Source organism: Arachis stenosperma, chromosome 3 (assembly GCF_014773155.1).
Source record: "Arachis stenosperma cultivar V10309 chromosome 3, arast.V10309.gnm1.PFL2, whole genome shotgun sequence".
Classification (NCBI taxonomy): domain Eukaryota; kingdom Viridiplantae; phylum Streptophyta; class Magnoliopsida; order Fabales; family Fabaceae; genus Arachis; species Arachis stenosperma.
In genome coordinates this window covers 17,863,483-17,883,240 of record NC_080379.1, presented here as the reverse complement: position 1 = coordinate 17,883,240, position 19,758 = coordinate 17,863,483, and the positions used below count along the sequence as shown (strand labels likewise).

Here is a 19,758-nt window from a genome sequence, read left to right as displayed (position 1 = left end):
GTCGAGACAAAATTTAGTCTTTCTAAGATCTTTCATCTCAAACTCTTCTTTTAGAGTTTTTATAATTATTGGAATCTCTTCAGGAGTTTCAATGATATTTAAATCATCAACGTACACAGCAATTATAATGAACCCAGATGTAGATTTCTTTATGAAAACACATGGACAGATATCATCATTTTTGAATCTATTTTTGGCCAGATACTCAGTAAGACGATTATACTACATTCGTCCAGATTGCTTCAAACCATATAAAGATTTTTGCAATTTGACTGAGTATAACCCTTGCGAATATTCATTGGATGGTTTAGATATCTTTAATCCTTCAGGGACTTTCATATAGATATCACGATCTAATGAGCCGTACAAATAGGCTGTTACCACATCCATTAAATGCATATGCAGTTTATAATATGCAGATAAACTGACCAAATAACGTAATGTTATCGCATCCACCATAGGTGAATACGTTTCTTCATAATCTATATCGGGCCTTTGTGAAAAATCTTGTGCCACAAGTCGGGTTTTATAGCGCACAACTTCATTTTTCTCATTTCGTTTTCTCACAAATACCAACTGATATCCAACAGGTTTTACATCTTCTGGTTTACGGACTACAGGTCCAAAGACTTCACGTTTTGCAAGTGAGTATAATTCAGCCTTCATGGCTTCTTCCCATTTTGGCCAATCATTCCTTTGTCGACATTCTTCGACTGATCTTGGTTTAAGATCCTTACTTTCATGCATGATATTTAATGCCACATTATATGCAAATATTTCATTGACAATTGTCTTATTTCGGTCCCATTTCTCTCCTGTAAAGACATAATTTATCGAGATCTCATCATTTTTATAATTTTCAGGTACCTGAACATCTTCTGGCGTTAAAATTATATCAGAATTTTGGACAACTGTAGGTGTCTTTACTATGTCTTTTTCAACAGGAATAATATTTATCTCTTTTCTCTTTCGAGGATTTTTATCTTTGGAACCGACAGGCTTGCCACGCTTCTGGCGTGTATTTGCTTCAGTGGCTATTTGTCCTACTGGGACATCAATTCGAATTGGGACATTTTTCGCTGGTATATAAGATTTGGTTATCCTCTTTGTATCGAAAAATGCATCAGACAATTCATTTGCTATTTTTTGTAAATGTATAATCTTTTGAACTTCTAGTTCACATTGCCCTGATCGAGGATCTAAATGCATCAACGATGATGCATTCCAATTAAGTTCCTTTTCAGGAAGTTTATTCTCTCCCCCTAATGTTGGAAATTTTGATTTATCAAAATGATAATCCGCAAATCGGGCTTTAAATACATATCCCGTTTGTATCTCAAGATACCTCACTATAGAGGGAGAATCATATCCAACATATATCCCTAATTTTCTTTGGGGTCCCATTTTGGTGCGATTAGGTGGTGCAATGGGAACATATATCGCACACCCAAATATTAAATGGGAGATATTTGGCTGCTGGCCAAAAGCTAATTGCATAGGAGAGAATTGATGGTAACTCGTTGGCCTCAAACGAATAAGTGCTGCGGCATATAAAATAGCATGCCCCCAAACCGAGGTTGGAAGATTTGTTCTCATAAGCAAGGGTCTAGCAATCAATTGGAGGCGTTTAATAAGTGATTCTGCTAACCCATTTTGTGTGTGAACATAAGCTACTGGATGTTCAACACTTATTCCATCAGCCATACAATAAGCATCAAAAGCTTGGGAAGTAAATTCACCAGCATTACCAAGGTGAATTGCTTTGATTGGAGTGCTTGTGGTAAAAATATGATATAGGGTTATTATATGAGTAGCATGTAAATATTTTTTTGTGGGTAACTATTTTTTTGTCTGAAAAGATGGTCTGTTTTAGCTGGGCTTTGCAATTTATGGTTTTTGGAGTAAACTGAATGGTTGGGAGATTTAAGAATTGGGCTTTTAATTATCAAAAAAAAATAGGTAGATTTAAGAATTGGGCTTTTAATTACCGAAAAAAAAGAATTAGGCTTTCTAGTAGGTGGCTGCAAAAAAATATTTTGATTGTGATGTAGAATAAAATGTTTGAAAGTGCATTGTCAAAAAATAAATCTTTGAAAGCGTTCAATTTCTTCCTATAATACAGATTTTATTTGATGGTAGATTGAAGACCACAAAAAAAAAATTAATTGTAGATTTTAAATGATTGTATATGCTTTTAACAAAAAAAAAAAAAAAAGAATTGAATGTGGTTCATTAAACACTAAACGAAACCCAGGCTTCTATACCACCGCTGCAAGGATGGCCGGGATTTGGTGTTATTTCTTTGTCAGATTGGTGATCTGAATCGTTTATTTGGAAGTTGGTTTGTGGTGCTTTCCTTGCCAAGTTGATTGCTGCTTCAACAATTGGGGATTGTGAAATTTTTTTAAGCTGTGATTAACCATTTGTTTGGGAATTTTCATTTTCCCGTTGATGGTTGTTACCAGTATGTGTATAGAAACTTAGCCTTTGATTGTTTGAGCAAACAGATATCAAATTATTATTGTCAACAATGGTGATTTTGAGGTATTTGTCACTTTGTTACAGTGTTTTAATTGTTCCTAATAGTGTTATGATGTTGTTGTTCTATGTTAATTGTTGTTGTTGTTGTGATTTTGAGTTCACGTTGAGGTTGTTTTTATTGTAATTGCTATAACTTGTTAATTATTTCTGTCTTATAATTTGATATCATTTGTTAATTTGTTAAGTTGTTGTGTTATTAATATAGAATTGTTGTCTTTGTTCAGTTTGTGACTCCCCTGTATAGTCTATCTGATTGATAATTTATATATATATATATATATATATATATATATATATATATATATATTGTTATAAATAATATCAATCAAAAAGTACTTATTGTAACTTTGTTATCTCATTTTTGAAGTTGCTGTTTGATGAATTCATAATATTTTAGTTGATGTAGTTCTATTTAATTTCAAGGTTCACGATAAATTATAAATATGTTTTATTACATTTATTTATAATTTATCTATTAATTTATTATAAAATGGTTTTGTTTGGTTCAAAACCTTGGATGTTGTTTTTTTAAATAATAAGTGAGTTGTTGGGCTGGGTCGTAAAACCCAATCCAAAGAAATGTTATCATAAAGCAGGTGGCCTCTAACCAATACATATATTGTAGGAGAAAAGAAACACTATAGTAGGTCAAGCATGGAAGACCCGATGCAGCGATATCTCTTCTTCGCCGTGACAAAGGGAACTCGCACCGGTGTTTTCACGACCTAGGAAGACGCTAGGGAGCAACTTCGTGATTTTAATTTTCCAGAAGTCCATGGCTTTAACAGTTACCAACAAGCTGTGTTGGCCTTCAATGCAAGATTGTGGTGCATTATGGCTGAGAAATGTGCAACTCTAGAAATGATGGGCGGTTCCATCGATACTGTGTGTGGTCAAAAAGGAGGCTCAGAGTGTGGAAGTTTTTGTGGCCGTCCAAGTGTTTCTTGTAAGTGTGTTACTTTTTGGTGTTACATTTTTTGAATTTATTGGAATTTTAGTGTGAAGATGTTGCTGTTGTTCAAACAGGGCTGCCAGTCATTCCATAAGAGGAGCTGAATGCTAAATTTGCTATAGTGAATAGCATGGAGAATTGGTTGGTGAAGCTTTGCTATGATTCTGAAATTCCTGCTCCTTGTTTCATCAAGTAGGAGAGATATCTGAGAGACCAAGGTCCATTCTATGGCTTTACCGTGGTGGTTCCTGGTGAACCATATGAGGTTGAATTAAATGCCAAGGGACGATTTTCTATGGTGGAAAAGGCTGCCCGCGAAGATGCAGCAATGGAGATGCTTGGTCAAGTGCTTGATATCACTGGTAAGGAGAATAAAGACTATAGTTACTCAAAAGTTAAGCTTCTTCGTGATAGTAACAATGCACTTCAGGCTAAGGTCGGTTAATTGGAGGATGCTTACGAGATGCTTAAGGCTAGTTATAAAGCTACAGTGAACACTCGCATTGAAGGTCAATCTCCGTAACTTATGTTTGGTTGAATACATTATGGTGTAGTACGTAGGACGAGGGTGGTGGCTTAGTAAATTTAGTTGTGTTATGTATGAGACTGTAGACTAGTTAATTCTGTTGTAAGTTTGTGTTGGTGTTGAATTAATTAATGAAACTAGAGTTATGTTGTAGTAGTATTTGTGCTAATATTCTACTATAAAACTGGTGATAGTGAGTACATTTTTTGTGTAGTATTGAGTACTTTAAAATTTGTCTTATGCTCTTGACAAAGGGTTAAAGTATGCTTCATTGAAAAGGCTGTTTTGAGGATATGAGTGAATCAGACTTCGGAAGCGTGTTTGTATTTGCAGTGGGAGGCAACCTCATTGAATGCATTTAGCATTTTCTATGAAATATAAAGGCACGTTGTTTTGTGTCATTGTCTCAGGGATTTTATTATAACTTGAATTATGTTACAGTGCTTTTGTGATTGTAGTGACACAAGCAAATTTGGAATAACATATGATGTTTTCAGGTCGATAGCTTTATGTGGTACTTGAATTAAGATTCAACTAAGAATGATTTCAATAATATTTACACAGGCTTAAATTCTAATAAAGGCTAATACGCAGTAGTTTTTAGGATGTAGACTTAAACCTCACAATTAACTGTAATAAGTTGAAATAATAAAATTCTGAATGAATTTTCAACTTGTAGATTTGCCTATTAAGGATGGCTAGGTAAAGCACCAATAAAGTAATGGTTAATAAGAAAATGGCAGCTGCATTAATAGATATACGTGGAGGCTTAGTTCCTTATAATAGTAGAGGACCTTTAGGCAGCAAATCCTGTTGTGTTGGCAGTGGTGGATCGGAGCCAGGGTCGTAGCCATCAACAATTGGTGCATGAGGAACCTTGAGCTGAGTGTGGTCTTTAGCAGCACCTTCTATTAGACTGCCTTGGAGGTGGTCTTCAACATACCATTCAGTTTGAGCTCCCATGGTTTGGCTGATGTACTCAGCCCATGCTAGTCTTGCATCATCAATGTTTCTGAAGGATTAGTATGAGTTACCACTAAACCCATCAACTTGTGCATGGCATGCCAGCCAAGTTGTATAAATTTCTGGGTTTTTCCTTACGAAAAACCACATAGACTTTCTTGTTTTGTCTCACCATGATGGGTGAAGATTTGATGCAAATTGTTTGTGGAATTGTCTCCCTTGGTGGACTTTTCGTTCTTATAAATGATAATAGAGGGTGTAGTTAGGTGGAATAATTAATGAGATCATTTAATTCTTTCATGGCCTCACAAATATTTAAATAAATATCTTAAATAAGGCACCTCATAAAGCTGCTATAAACTAAGAAAAAGTTTGTCTGTCTGATACAGTCCATGTACAGTGGTTACCCAGGAAGGTCTGCTCTGGTTATGCAGACAAAAGATGTTAGCAACAAAGTATACTTTGGCGGAAAAATATATAGAGGGAAAATCATGTTATATATACTATAACATAAACATCTGCTATTGCAACCTTCATTAATTCATAATCTTATGATAGTTGCACATGCAAACGTTGAAGAGGTGCATGGCCGCTCCTAATAGGTGTCATTTTTTTTCATGTATAATAAGTTGAGTAGTGTTGCTACATATAGGTAAACTAGGTGACATTATTCTTGTATGGTGTTCTAGTTGTCTCTTTTGTAGGTCTCCTGAGTATTCACTTTATGGAAAGGTATCTTCCAAGAGTGACGAGATGGCAGCAACATTTTGTTGTCATCACAGCTACATGAAGACATGTCCGAATACATTCTTGACAGTCCTCTCCCGAATGTTCTAAAGAATCCAACACAGTTGGGGTGTTAATGATAATGACATCCCAAACTTGACGGCTCCCGACTCCGACGAGGATGAACTAGGCGGTCAATTAACAGCTCCCATGAGAAAGAATAGGAGGCTATTTGATACACCAAGGGGAACTGCATCAGCCCCTGCCAAGCGTTCCAGAGCAGCTTCTTGTTCTAAAGTGACTCGAGTAAGTTTTGCTCATGTCGTCATTGTTGCTGCATTTAAGTTGAAGTTTCCCAGTTGTTGATTGTGGGACCTTGTAGCAGAAGAGTATAAAGACGAATTTCAAGCCTCATCATGATATGGACCTTAATTGGGCTGATACTGTGCTATTCAAGTTTTTGTTTTCCGATGGGCACCCTTTAGAGTAAGTTATGTGTAGCTTACCAAGTTGAATTTTAGTATATGATCTGTTAACACCTTCATTTCATTAAAAGAAGCCACCACTAATCGGAGTATCATTTCATGCAGATTCAATCTCTCATGCCTGGCCGTGAGATTGATGGCAGGGTTGTTGAAATGGTTGTGATGCTGAATGCATGCTCGATACAACACCTGAGACATGCACGCTACTGGATTCTTCCTCCCAAATTTGCTGTGAGTGATGTTAGAGATATGTGTTGAAACACAACACTAATTGGACTATTATCCATGGAGTTCTGATATTGTGTTGTGTTTCTAATAAGGATGACGTGATCTGAGGTGTATCAATAGAGGAGCTCGTTGAAACATATGTCCCATTCTGGGTCAAACCAAGCAGATATCTTGATCATGTGAGTAATAGCTTATTTTTAACCTAGGATGCTTTGAATTCGGAAGCTCATATTTATCATGGACTCGATATATTATATCATGTCAAGTGAATATTAGTAACTAGTCTTCATGTAGAGACTGAAATAATTATTTTGAAACTAGCATTGTCAGCCTTTAAAATTATATTTAAGAGAAGTGAAACCTTTTATTTCAGATTCAAAAGACTGCAATAAAATTTCTTGTCATATTCCTTGTGACTAATAACAACCATTATTATTTCCTGAATAATTTTTTCCTATGGGAAAACTTATTTATTCGTTCTTTTATTTGATTGTATAAATAGAAATAATTTTATTTATCAATTATAATTTAATAAAAATACTTTCATATGACTTTTGTATGAATATTCTCAATGACCCGAAAAATATTTTTTAAACTTCTATCACTCTAGAGTCTATTGAACAAATAAGCAATATCTTAAAATTTGCGGTTGCACACTACGGCTAATCATTTTAACGTGTCATTGTGTTAGATATTCGTTCCTGTAGAAGACATCTTCATGCACTGGTGGTGTATGGTCGTTGACTTCCCTAACCAATGTGCTTACTTATTGGACTCGTGGCCAGAGCCAAACATGGTCACTGATAGGGAGAAACTTATGTGGACAATGGTAAGGGATGAATAGTTTGTTTGTGTGTCTTCTACATAGAACAAAGAGTTTGTGGTTAAGAGTAGTCATTGGTTTTTAATTTCCAGCTAGGGAGGCTTCATGAGGTGATGACTTCTCCAGCTTATGGACCTCCTGCAGTTTACACTCCTAGCAAGCTTCCTGACTGGCCAATCCGTAAAGGCCAAGGAATCCCCAATTGCAGTACAAGGTCATTCTTCATGATCATTAGAATTTCATTAGTTCCCATTAACAGAATATCTTTTTATATGATGATAGGTCTGTTGTCCATTACAGTTACAACTCTGCTTCTTGGGTGATATCATGGCTACACCATGAGGGAAATTTCAACCCATTGCAAATAAGTGGAACGGTAACATCAATTGCCCCGACCATCAAGGCATATGTGTCTTATGTTATAGTTTCTTTAATAGATATGTTTTAATATATATATATATATATATGCAACGTAGCAGGAAATTTGCCTAAGCTGTGCTTGTTTTGATAACGTCTCCAGCTTGATGATTATATTCTGCGTGGGAATACTGCTGTTTTGCTTGCTGGAGGAACATTCAATGTAGTTGGAAATTTGGTGAGGATTTGGGCTGCAGATTGGCACGGAGGTGTATAGGCATGAGCATACATGGGTACCGTTACCAAGTCATTGACAGTCGTAGTTTCAGATGGACTAAATTTATAGTTCGCTCCATGGGATGGGATAAATCCATGGCCTAAATAAGCTCCTTTGCGTATGAAAAATGACCCAAAGTTAGCAGCAGTGTTTAGAATTTATTAACTACTTCGTCTTATTTTGTGTGGTTTGTAATCATAATATTTTATGCAATGACGGTGGCTGTATTGGTTATTAAATTTATCCAGGAACTTAGCTATAATTATTAATTATCTTATAGTATTTCGTTTGGTTAATATTTTAGTAATTTTTTATATGCTATTTTTTTAGTACTCTTATATGATATGTTTTTTATACTCTTATATGATATATTTTTTATACTCTGAATAATCTTTTTAAATATGCTATGTTTTTTTCCTAATATTATTACTTAGGATATATTTTTTGTTTAATTAGTTTCACCTACTTGCAGCAATAATTTATATAATAACAACATAGCAATAATAAACATAGTATAAAATTCAGTACCTTTATTTTATTGAATTTAGTCTTCATAATGGAATTATAAATTATTCGTAATATTATTATTCATGATTAATTTTTTGTTTAATTAGTTCTGCCTAATTGGATCAATAATTCATGTTATAAAAAGATAGCAACAATAAACATAGCATAAAATTTAGTACTCTTTTTTATTGAATTTAGTCTTTATAATGGAATCAATAATTTATATTACAAATAATAATACTAAAAATAGAATACATAATCATTCAGTAACACACCAAAAAAAGACTATACAAATCAAACAATAAAACAATGAAAAGTTCCATAAAAATTAAACTTATCCTCATGACCATTTATAAAAATTAACAAGTTTACTAATTATGTATACCATTCTTATTTGTTGTTACTCATTTAAAAATTAAAATTATCATCATGGCTGTTAATAAAAGAAATTAGAAAATTAATAATTTTAATTTTAAAAAATAAAAAATTAACTAACATTAACTCCAATCCAATAATAAATTGTCACAAAAAAATCCAATAATAAATAACATTTATAGCTAATAAACACTTGTGATTATTGGAAAAAAATAAATTTAAACAAAATTTGACAAGAGTTTTATTAATTAAAAACTAATAAAAATTTTGCATATTTTCATAAGTAACAATTCGGTATACGTAAAAAAAAATTCTTGTTGGCAGAGTCCTAAGCAACCTCTTCCTAAAGAGACAAAATTGTGCCTGCATCTTGGATTTGTGATTTTGTGTTTTTTGCCGGTATATAGTTTTGATGGATTAACGCGTATCATCTAATGTTTTTCCTTCTTAAATTATAGAAAGATTAAGAAACTCAACGCTAATTACCATTCGTTAGCACTCGGTATAAGTTCCAAGCAAAATAAATCTCAAACATGATTTGGTTTGCACCCCTCGATAGATGATATTAACCTCTGATCGGCTGCTTTGACTAGATGGATTTTGACATTTGCAAAGTACTGCAGGTAGATTAGATAGTTTCGGTAACTTGTTTGCTGCATCTTTATCGATGACCCACTTACCTGGGAATGGCAATGCCGCTCCCCTTGCCTATACGAGGTTTAAAATAGGCATCATGAAGAAAATTTGACAACACAGAAATGTCAAACCACTAGAAAACAGCAGCACATATCAAAATTGAAATATTTTCTCTTTATAAAGAGGATGTGAAGCAAGCATACTATACCTACTTTACTTGTCTTCCATGGAGGTCCACTCACTCATATCCAGAAACGACGATGCTATTCTAACAAACTGATACATTGAAATGCCTGAGATTCCCCAAGGAACCACCCACACACAGCCGTCGGATAGTGTAAGTACAATTTTTTTGCAAACATGTCATGTCTTGGTCGTTATACAAAAAATGATGCTGATAACTGTGTCATGTTTCTTCATTATTCCAGGCTAAAGCTACGTGCAACTCGGAGCTCATCGCTACTGTTATGGACCTTGCTACCGTGGTGGATATGTTCGCCATGAAAGTTCATTTGTTTGAAACCCATCATGCCAAGATTGAGGTCGGCATGGAGCTTTTGTGTACTACGCTACTCCGTGTTGAAGAGATTACTAACAAGATTGCAAGTGCCAAGATTGTGGAGAAGGTTACTATACCCATTGCAATATCTGACGAGGAGGAGGCATCCTTAGTTGGTGGATCCGGTAAAGGATGTAACTCCAAAAGATCTAGGTGCTACAAAAGTTTATCACGCAGACCATCATCGAAGGTATGGTGACAATATTTGTTCACTAGTCATAACAGTGGTATTTGAAAGGAGACTATCAAGTAAGGAAGCCAAATATATTTTTTAGCACTTCACTGTTGTGTCTCCATTGCATGGATTAAGAGCTTGCCAAAACATAAACTAGTAATTGATTAAATACAAACGAATGTGTTATGTATGGAAGAAAAGATTTCATTTCTCAACAACTTAAATATGGTCGGTATTACTTATTCATTATAATGTTATTTTAATATCTTAAAAATTTTTTAATGTTTTATTTATGTTAAAAAATTTAAAATTTTTGGTATAAAAAATTATTACTTACTAGTTTTGAGAATTACAAAATTTTTTGACATCTATTTGAAAATATTTTGTTAAAATTGTGATGCTGAATGCAATGGGTTGTACCGACATGAACTCTCCCTGGCTCCAAACAACCCTCGGAAAAAAAAAGAATATCACATAGGGAAGTTTTCACATGTTCCATTGCACTTTATTGAAACACTGCTATACCTTGTCTATTAGGCGTTCGATTTAATAATAAAATAAACATAAGGTTCAGATTGGCAGGATAGTTTCTCATATGGAAGTCTTTCTATGTAGAACACTGTGGAGACTAGACGTGTTGCTCCCTTCACCCAACAATCCAGGTTAATAATACCAGCCTTGTCCTCCTGTGGTTTGATGGTTAGCGTGGAAGCTAGCCAGCTGTTATTTATTATGGGAGCCGATCAATGGACAAGCCAAGACGGAGGTACGTGTGGTTCTGGGTTCATTTGAATGTGTTTGACAGCTGTAAATTTCTTACAACAAATAAAATGATTGCCACGATTTATTAAAAAATAAATGCTGATTACTATTATACATTAACAAATAAATACGTATTGATTTAATACATATATTGTTTAATGATAAATTAACATGTGGACTATATTATCCGCAGAAATAATTTATTGTGGTAAAAATATATTATATATTCTTTAATATTAATATATCCTTTACATTAATTATAAAAATACTTAAATATTCTCTTAAATAAATTTATTAAAAGCGTTAAATTTTTTATAATATTCTAAAAAAACAGTATTTTATTATTAATATTAAAAAGACTAAAAATCTTTTGTCTTAATATTGTTTAATTGTATTTCGAAAGACTTGTATTCTACTTCTAAAATATTAAAATATTCGCAAAGTTCATTTTAAATAATTAAAATAACTTTTAGTATTTATTTTAAAAATATTAAAATATTCTTTAAGCAATATTTTTAAAATTACTAAAATACTACTTAAAAAAGAGTAATTACCTTTTTAGAGTAAAACATTGTATAATTATATTACACATGATTACATGAACATTTTGATATTTTTTTTTATAAAAAAGACTAAGGTTGAGCAAAATAAACTTATTAAAAGATTTTAAATAATAAAACAATTTTTTAAGGTTAATTTACAAAATACTATCATTTTAGAATTAATTCATATTATTTTATTGTATAAGAAATTAGAAATTACAAATTTCATGTTAATTTTAAAATTGAAAAAAAAACTTTTTAGTTATTTAACACTATAAGAAAGTTTTCGGAACCGTCAAATTTAGCGATGAATAAATCTGATGGTATAAATCTCGTCGGTAATTATTTAGTGGCAGATTTTTTTATCTACCGTTAATTACTGACGAATTTAGCAGTGGATATAAATTTGTAATCGGTGAAATTTGACGGTAATATATTATTTATTAGTAATTAAATTAATAACTGCTAGCAGATTTAACGGACGATAAATTTTAATTTTAATTTTTTAAAAAATTAAAATTAATATATAATTTTAAAGATGTAAATTCAATAATGATTAAACTAACAAATTTAAAATTTTATAATTTACCATAATAATTATTTTAAATTTTTAATTCAAAGTTCACAAATAATTTCCAACATCAAAGCTTATGATTAAAGTTTATTAAAGTTTCAGTTTCACTCAACTCTCATACTCAATCTTCTCAAAATACCATATTCTCACCTTTTACCCCAAATTTAAACACCTCATACACGCTTTCTACCTCAAACCATTCGGTTAATGATACATAATTAAATTTATAGGATTAATCTAGTTAAACTTTATTCAAGTTTAATTTTTGAATACTTAAGTAAATAACCAACGATGACAGCGGCAATAGATAATGGGGTTAGAGGAGTCTGGGGTTAGAATTTAGCAAATGCCAACAATATCAAAAAATGAAAGAAGCAAGGAAAGAAGACATATAGTAGCATCGTAGTTGACGAATGGTGCGAACAATAGAGATAGCAATTCACATAAAGAAAACAAGCTCCTTCATGGTAGAAACAAGTTCCTGAATTTAGGGTCAATTCTATTGGTGGATTTATCGTCGAACGCATAGTCTGTGACCAAAACGGCGCGTTTCATTTATTTATCTTACAGTCGGATTTTTCTCGCCTAAATTCGATGGTAAAATGCGTGCCCACCAAACTTTTTTCCGCGCCATTTGTTACTGTTGGATTTAAGGTTGAAAATATAAATCCAATAATAATATTTTGTGAATAACAAATTTAGTGTTGTAAATGCCAATAAATCTAATGATAATGTCCGACGCTAAATCTATGGTAATCACCATTTCTCTTGTAGTGTAATGATTAAAGTATCTTCTTTAAAACTCTAACAAAAATAATTTTTTATGATTAATTTTAAAAGACTATAATACTTGAGGTTTAAGTATGATTATTTATATTAGAAAATAAAATCTGAATATGACTTAAAAAATACTAAAATTTTTGCAGGATTTATTTTAAGAGATTAAAATACTTTTTAAGATTAATTTAAAAAGACAAAGATATTTTTAAATATCAAATTTAAGGTACAAAACATAGACTATAATCATGAAATTTTAGAAAGATTAAATTATCTTTTATAAAATTAATTGAAATATTTTATTGTATTAGAGAATACAAAATGGAAATCTCTTAAAATCTTAAAAGAAAAATAAATAACCTTTTACAACATAAATTGTTTAATTATATTAGAAAATATAAATTTCAATGTCTAAAAAAAATTCCAAAATAATAAAATACAGCTATAAATCCTAATTATATTACAACAAAACAACCCCAAAAAACTCCAACTAATTGACGGATCCTTAGAAAAATTAGCCCATGAGCTGCAATTCATGGAAAGCTTGGCTTGCCTTGAAACATCTCTCATCAATCATCATATAACAAGTTAACAACAAAGCCGATTAGCCGACACTTTATTAGTGTTATATTAGTCTTTTATGCATTATTTCAGGGATATTTTAGACATTGTATCACGTGTTAGACGACAAAATCTTTATCTATTACCGTTTAATACATGGTATATCAATGTTCCAATAAAGTAAATGGAACATGTGAAAGTCTTCCTATCACATATGTTCAAATCAGGAAAAAAATGTACTTCGGGTATATTGGCCTACGATCTTCTTCACTTGGATATCCTTTAATGCGCGTAGGGCATCGGGGATAGAGCCACACAGAAGACTCTGGCTCATCGGTCGTTAGTCACTAATTGGCCACAAATTTCACAACCACCAGTGGGATACACCTCCGCTCGAGTTCTCTTTCTCCAGCCCTCAGTGGGGTTAATTTGACTGGGAACAAGGGAGTCACAGAGATGCCTCCAACTCTCCTAATCGGATGACCAACGATGATGTTCTATCAGCCAAGGTTTAGCCCTCATGGAGACTTGGTAAAAAATGGATCAATTAGGGCCCATGGAAAGAGTTGTTTGTCGACGCACTCTGGTCTCGTCCAAAGGGCTGAGCTTGAAAGAAGTTTTCCCGGTGACACTGGTAGGGCGAATGACGGAAGCAGTGACAGGATGAAGGTTTTTGGTAGCGTGATGCAGAAATCTCCTTCACAACTGCTCATTGGAAGCAAAAATTCAGTGACACATGTCAGCCTTGACCAAATGAAACTACCGCCTAAAAATTCTTTGACGGAACCGCAAAGATGGGCCGCAAGCTATGCATTTGATACCCAGAAAAATCCAGTGTAAGCTCTTTTTTACTTTTAATTAACGCTATACTGTACAACTTTGACAATTATAGTCAGAGATGGACTCGTAACACCCTGTCTCATGCAGGGAGGTGTTGTTGAGCCTAACACCAGGCACAATTCCAGTGGATAATATCTTCCACATGTTTGCAATGATGCTGACTAAGTACAACAATTGCATGGAGGGGCCAACCTTTTGGTGTCTACTACCTTCATTTTTGGTCTTCACTGCCATTATCATGTAAGTGAACAAGGAAGTTCTTATTGTATAGACACTGACCCAAATGTGTCTTAGGCAGACAGATATTCGTCAGGAAAAATCGGTGAAGCAACTCGTTGCCGACTATTCAAAAACATAGATGAAGCCATCTCTCATCCTTAACTATGTAAATAGTTTACTTTCTGCTTTACTGGTTTTTCTTCGTGCATATGTCATAATATTATGCATTTAGTTCATGCCCACCCCTTGTTACCCACATGTGCACCTCCCAATAAAGGAGGATTCCGGACAATGGTACCTCATGGTCATTGCATTTAGGGAGGACATGTTGTACTACTTGGATGCATCAATGGGAGAGGTTGAGGCTATGAAGCGAAAATCGTTCATCAGAAAGTTGGTAAGACCTTCACGATCAAGTATGCCCAATAACTCGAGTCTTTTTTGACAAATTAAATATCTAATAAATTGCTTCAAACAATCAGGGAGACGATGTGGCCACAATCATTACGGAGTCTACATATGAGGAGGACTTCTCCACCAAGGCGGGATGTATTACATGTTCTGGAATTACTGCTGCCAACGACCTTCCTATTGCTCAGACATGGTATATGTCTTGCCTATAACCATTTACTTTAACCCTTGAGAACTGTGGTGCTTTTTTTCATGACTTAATGCCAGTGTATATCGCTGCAGTGAGACCTCGGCTATTTTTGGGTCCTCAACTGGATGGCCATGGGTGGCACCTTCCAACGCAATCTGATGCCTCAGGTATGTTGGTATAACATTTTGTATGATCATTATTTCTGTTACTGAAACCTCCCTGGCCTACAAAATGTAAATGGAGAAAAATGGTGTAATATTGCACACTGCTATCGCTTGGTTAATGGCTCCATTCAACGAGCGAACACAATGGATAACCAACCATGCTTCTACATCTTAGCTTAGATCTAGGATTTTTAGTTTTTTTTTTTTTTTTTTTTTTTTTGCAAAGCATCTATTGACACCTCAATGCTACTAGTATTAGCTCAATTTGTCATCAAGTATGTCATGCTTTGTTATGTTGTTATGTTGTGTCGTCACTGTGTTATTATACTCTAATGTTGTTATTTAGGAGTATGGACGCACTTTAGCAATGTCATGGATTGTTATGTCTTGTGTCTCTGCTAATTCTGTGTTTGGATCATACGTTTCAAAATCACTTCTAAGTAAAAATTAACTGAAAAGAACATGAATTGAACTCATTATTTTATATTATTTTATTAGTGTAATTTAAAGATATAAATAAATTTTATGAACCAATTCTATAATAAAAATTATTATTTAATTATTACATTAAAATTAACATATAAAAATAGATAAAATACATTTTTTGTTAAAAACAAAAAAATATATAAATAATATATGAAAATATACTTTATTAAATACTATTTTTTATAAATTTCTTAGTACTCTAAGTACTCTTTCTTTTAATACTATTCTAAAATATAAATTTTATATATTTATGATTTTATTATTAGTTAATATTATTTATTTTGGTCTTTTTAATTGGATTAATAATTTATATTGTAATAAAATTATAATAATAAACTAATATACAAGAATTACACTTACAAATTTTATTATAGCCAAAGAGAAAGTAAATTTTTTTTAAACAAAACAAAAAAAAGAATTATATGTGAAATATTTGAGTAATAAAGAGACAACAAAAAATAAATTAAAGTGTAGCATTCATAGGAAAAAACTAAAGTCAATCACAACGTGAAATCAGGATTATGGATTATGGATGCATTTCAACTATGGTAGTCTTTTGTTAAGATATTCAATTATGCCTTGATTATTTTTCCCGCCTTTGAATTTGTGAGGCAAGAATATGTGATATGAAAACTACCATCAATTATAAACCGTGAAAGCTACATACACAATCCCTTCGCTTACATACGATTTAGCGACCTGCTGGTTTGTGCATTCTGCACATCACAATTAAGTCATTAATTTAGCCAACAAAAATAAAACAGCACAGGCACACCGTTAGATTTAATTCATTAATTTGTTAGAAAGGTAAAACTCAACTCAAACACACTTGCTTCCATAAGTCATGCAAAACGATCATGGCTCGTTAGACTTAATTCATTAATTTGTTAGAAAGGCAAAACACAACTAAAACACACTTGCTTCCACAAGTCATGCAAAACAATCATGGCTCAGACAGAGATACATCCAAGTAACGGTCTTCCTCGCAGGATTCGTCTTCATGTTTCTCACTAGCATCGTGACCACTCCAAAAGTGGCACTAACCAAAGCCAGCATCAACAACAAATCAAATACTATTCATGATATAATAGAAAAAACTAACTACTTGAAAGGAAAACGTAACGCATACTACTCCACTAACCTCTTCCCATGAATCTTGATACTCACTATAATCAGCCTCTTCGTAAACAGCCCTCCGTTGGGTACCACTACCAACAGCAGCGTGTCCTTGCCTGTGTGTATGCCTTTGTGAACAAGATAATCGGTTATGGCCAACTGCGCGGCAAATTTCACATCTCTTTACACCCTTGGTAGATGGCTGCCTACCAACACCAAATTTACAGCGCTTGTGGTGACGTAGAACCTGTGGATCCCTTACGCAATCCTCAAGAGTAGATGACACCAGAGGATCAGCTCCTTCCCCACTTGGAGAAACTCCCTTGCTTTTCAACTGAAAAATTTCATTTCTCAATTTGCCAGTGACGTCCACAAAATCATCCACTCGTGTAGAAGCTAGCACACACAACTCCCTGCATAGGTCATTCAACATCCAATTGCGGCAGGTAACCATCGAATCCCAGTAAAACGGTCCCTTTTCCATGAAAGCCCTCACCCTCGAACGGGCATCTTTTGACCACCTCTCCAATACTGCACTCGTAGGCATTTCAGTGATATCAAGGTGATGAAATACCGCAATAATGTGGTCACAAGGAATCCTAAGGGTCTCTATCCTCATGCACGAACACTTGAAGAATGACCCATTTTGATAATGTGAAATGCGCCACTCTCGGGTAGAATCTCCAGACCAGAATAGGGAGTAGATATCTGAACATGCTGTGAATGTACACGAGCTTACCTTTAACGTGCAAGCCCGTGAAAGCATTGGTCGGAAAATAAGAGATATCTCGTTAGTACACTTGCCGCAGACCTTTCAATCAATTGTAAAGGGCTTTGTAGTACCATCTCCCCAACAGTGAATTGTAAGTCAGAGAATGCTTCACGGGACCTCATTTGACTGATACATCGAAAGAATCGCTCAACAAAGTCTTTTAAGTTGTGCTGGGAACGCACAAACTTGCCGAGCATAGAGTGAAGCCCCTCACATCTTGACGTGGTTTGGAAGCCCCCAAAGAAATTACCACGAATGTGTGCAGTTGCCCACATATGTCTTCTAGCATATAGATCACACACCCAGGGATTATCTTGTAGGGCTAGCTCAGAAACCATATTATTCCAGCACTCTTCAAACTCTGCCACTTCATAGTCAAATAACATGCATTTCTTGAATTCAGATGTGAACACAGGATTGCTTATGTTTGAGGTCACATTTTGGAGTAAATGCCATGCACACAGACGATGATACAAATTTGGAAAAAATGATTCAATTGCATTCTTCATAGCTCCATGACCATCAGTGATGACACATTCGGGTGCCTTGCCCTTCATGCCTTCCAAAAATTTCTGAAGTAGTCACTTATATGTTTCCTCCGTCTCATTCACAACAAGGGCAGCAGCAAACACAATTGTTTGATTGTGATGATTAACCCCCGAGAAAACCACCTGCGGACACATGTACTTATTCTAGTGATTTGTCGCATCAAATACTAATACATCCCCAAATATTTCAAAATCCAGTTTACTACAGTTATCACACCAAAATAAATGCACCAAATGACCTTCTTTGTCCGCTAGGTGTCTAATAAACATTCCCAGATAATCCTATGTTGCAACAACGTAAGGCACACACTTTCATCCCCACCAATTTTGTTGTACATGTCTCTCTTAAAAAAGGGAACATTTTTACACCCGCCTGCTATCTGCACAAACGATGCTTAAATCTGTGGGATCTTAATGCCGACTTTTAACATCATATTCATTTGATCAATTGCCGCCGAGTTCATCCTTCTATGTCTTGGAAGCATGAAAGTAAGTGTGTCCTCAAGCATCTTGTGATTATGAACTTCCTAGAAGTATGTTACAATTCATCTGCCACTATCCTTGTCGATATGGATGCACATTTCTGCCTCACAGCCACACCTAGTCTCTGGCTTCGGCTCTTGTTTCCAATCAACAACTTCAACTCCATTACAAATTGTTGCCTACCGAAAGCCCTGCCTGAAGCATACAAAAGATTGTTGTATGAACTCATTATTTAGATTACACCGAGACCTATACCTTCGAGCAGCAAACCCATTCATTTTTGCATATAAGTTGTAGAATACAAATGCGACTTCTCAATCCAGAAAATGGAAACTTTTAATCTCTTCCGTTGTGATTTCCTTCAAATTCATACAACTTAGATCAGCAATTTCATCAATTGCCCTTTCTTCCTAGTTGTCATAGAACCCGTCCCCAAATTCATCATGTATCTCTGACTCTTCTTCAAAACCTTCGTCACCTTCAAATCCCTCACTCCCTTCCTCTCCTACATCGCTCCCTTCACCATCAACATGGAGACCTTCGACTGGATCAGGGGCACGAACCAACTCCTCTGAATAGTACTCCGAGTCTTCCACTTCTGACCTCTACAGCCAAATAAAATCAACTTCACCAAAAATTTCCTTTCTTTCATAACAATGACATTTTAAATAATATAACAAATCAACAAAAATATAAAAAACTCACCATGGAAAATTGGCCGACTCAAAAATTTCTCAAATGGCTACTCGTACACGGCGGCAACAAACTTTAACATAATCTATGCCAACTTATAATTTGTGATAAGTATAATCCAATTCAAAATATCTGACATATTAAAGCAAGTAACAAGTTAGAAAAGGCAAAAAGAAATTCTCGAATGATTATACATGTGATAAGAATAATGAGGAATGCATTCTCAGTATCTGAAATATTATTTATGATTTTATAACCAATAAATTTGATCAAAGCTACCTCCACAATAGAAGCATAGAAACAACACAAAGGATAATAAAACATTCAATTGGCCTATTCAAGATGATTGCATATATATAATATTAGTAAATATTAACAATCAGGCTACTGTGCGAATGGATCTTCCTTAAACATATCAATATTACACTAAATTACAAGGACTGAAACATCAATCTATTAATTAAAACAATAATCAACTAAAACAATAACT

General features: G+C 34.0%; 2 protein-coding genes across 4 annotated transcripts; one reads left to right on the top strand and one right to left on the bottom strand.

Annotated features, from left to right (window-relative positions):
- Positions 1–2,159: 2,159 nt before the first annotated feature.
- Positions 2,160–8,128, top strand: LOC130967602 (uncharacterized). Of its 3 annotated transcripts, none has more exons than XR_009081396.1 (10): positions 2,160–2,544; positions 3,167–3,487; positions 3,568–6,014; positions 6,094–6,194; positions 6,299–6,424; positions 6,514–6,600; positions 7,113–7,250; positions 7,337–7,458; positions 7,545–7,620; positions 7,765–8,128. XR_009081396.1 is itself a non-coding variant. In XM_057892533.1 (5 exons), exons 2-5 carry the CDS (start codon positions 7,140–7,142, stop codon positions 7,876–7,878), a joined length of 423 nt encoding a protein of 140 aa, XP_057748516.1. In that variant the 5' UTR covers positions 6,466–6,600; positions 7,113–7,139; the 3' UTR covers positions 7,879–8,128. The 3 variants fall into 3 exon arrangements, 1 of the variants encoding a protein (XP_057748516.1); XR_009081397.1 differs by having other exon boundaries at positions 7,724–8,128; XM_057892533.1 differs by lacking the exons at positions 2,160–2,544; positions 3,167–3,487; positions 3,568–6,014; positions 6,094–6,194; positions 6,299–6,424 and having other exon boundaries at positions 6,466–6,600.
- Positions 8,129–15,032: 6,904 nt separating this feature from the next.
- On the bottom strand, positions 15,033–18,101 carry LOC130965622 (protein FAR1-RELATED SEQUENCE 4-like). Its single transcript, XM_057890391.1, has 4 exons — positions 17,616–18,101; positions 16,798–17,511; positions 16,621–16,695; positions 15,033–15,230 (listed from the first exon to the last, which is right to left on the bottom strand). The coding sequence occupies exons 1-4, from the start codon at positions 18,099–18,101 to the stop codon at positions 15,033–15,035; spliced, it is 1,473 nt and encodes a 490-aa protein (XP_057746374.1).
- Between the last annotated feature and the right edge of the window lie 1,657 nt (positions 18,102–19,758).

Bases quoted from the DNA above. Each gene is read 5' to 3' on its own strand.
- LOC130967602 (XM_057892533.1), top strand. From the start codon at position 7,140: ATGCACTGGTGGTGTATGGTCGTTGACTTCCCTAACCAATGTGCTTAC. The intron at 7,459-7,544 runs GTCATTCTTCAT...TGTCCATTACAG, and splicing joins ATCCCCAATTGCAGTACAAG to TTACAACTCTGCTTCTTGGG. The intron at 7,621-7,764 runs GTAACATCAATT...TAACGTCTCCAG, and splicing joins CATTGCAAATAAGTGGAACG to CTTGATGATTATATTCTGCG.
- LOC130965622 (XM_057890391.1), bottom strand. From the start codon at position 18,101: ATGAAGGGCAAGGCACCCGAATGTGTCATCACTGATGGTCATGGAGCT. The intron at 16,696-16,797 runs GTTAGTGGAGTA...GGCTTTGGTTAG, and splicing joins ATCAAGATTCATGGGAAGAG to TGCCACTTTTGGAGTGGTCA. The intron at 15,231-16,620 runs GTATCTCTGTCT...TACATTTTGTAG, and splicing joins AGGAAGACCGTTACTTGGAT to GCCAGGGAGGTTTCAGTAAC.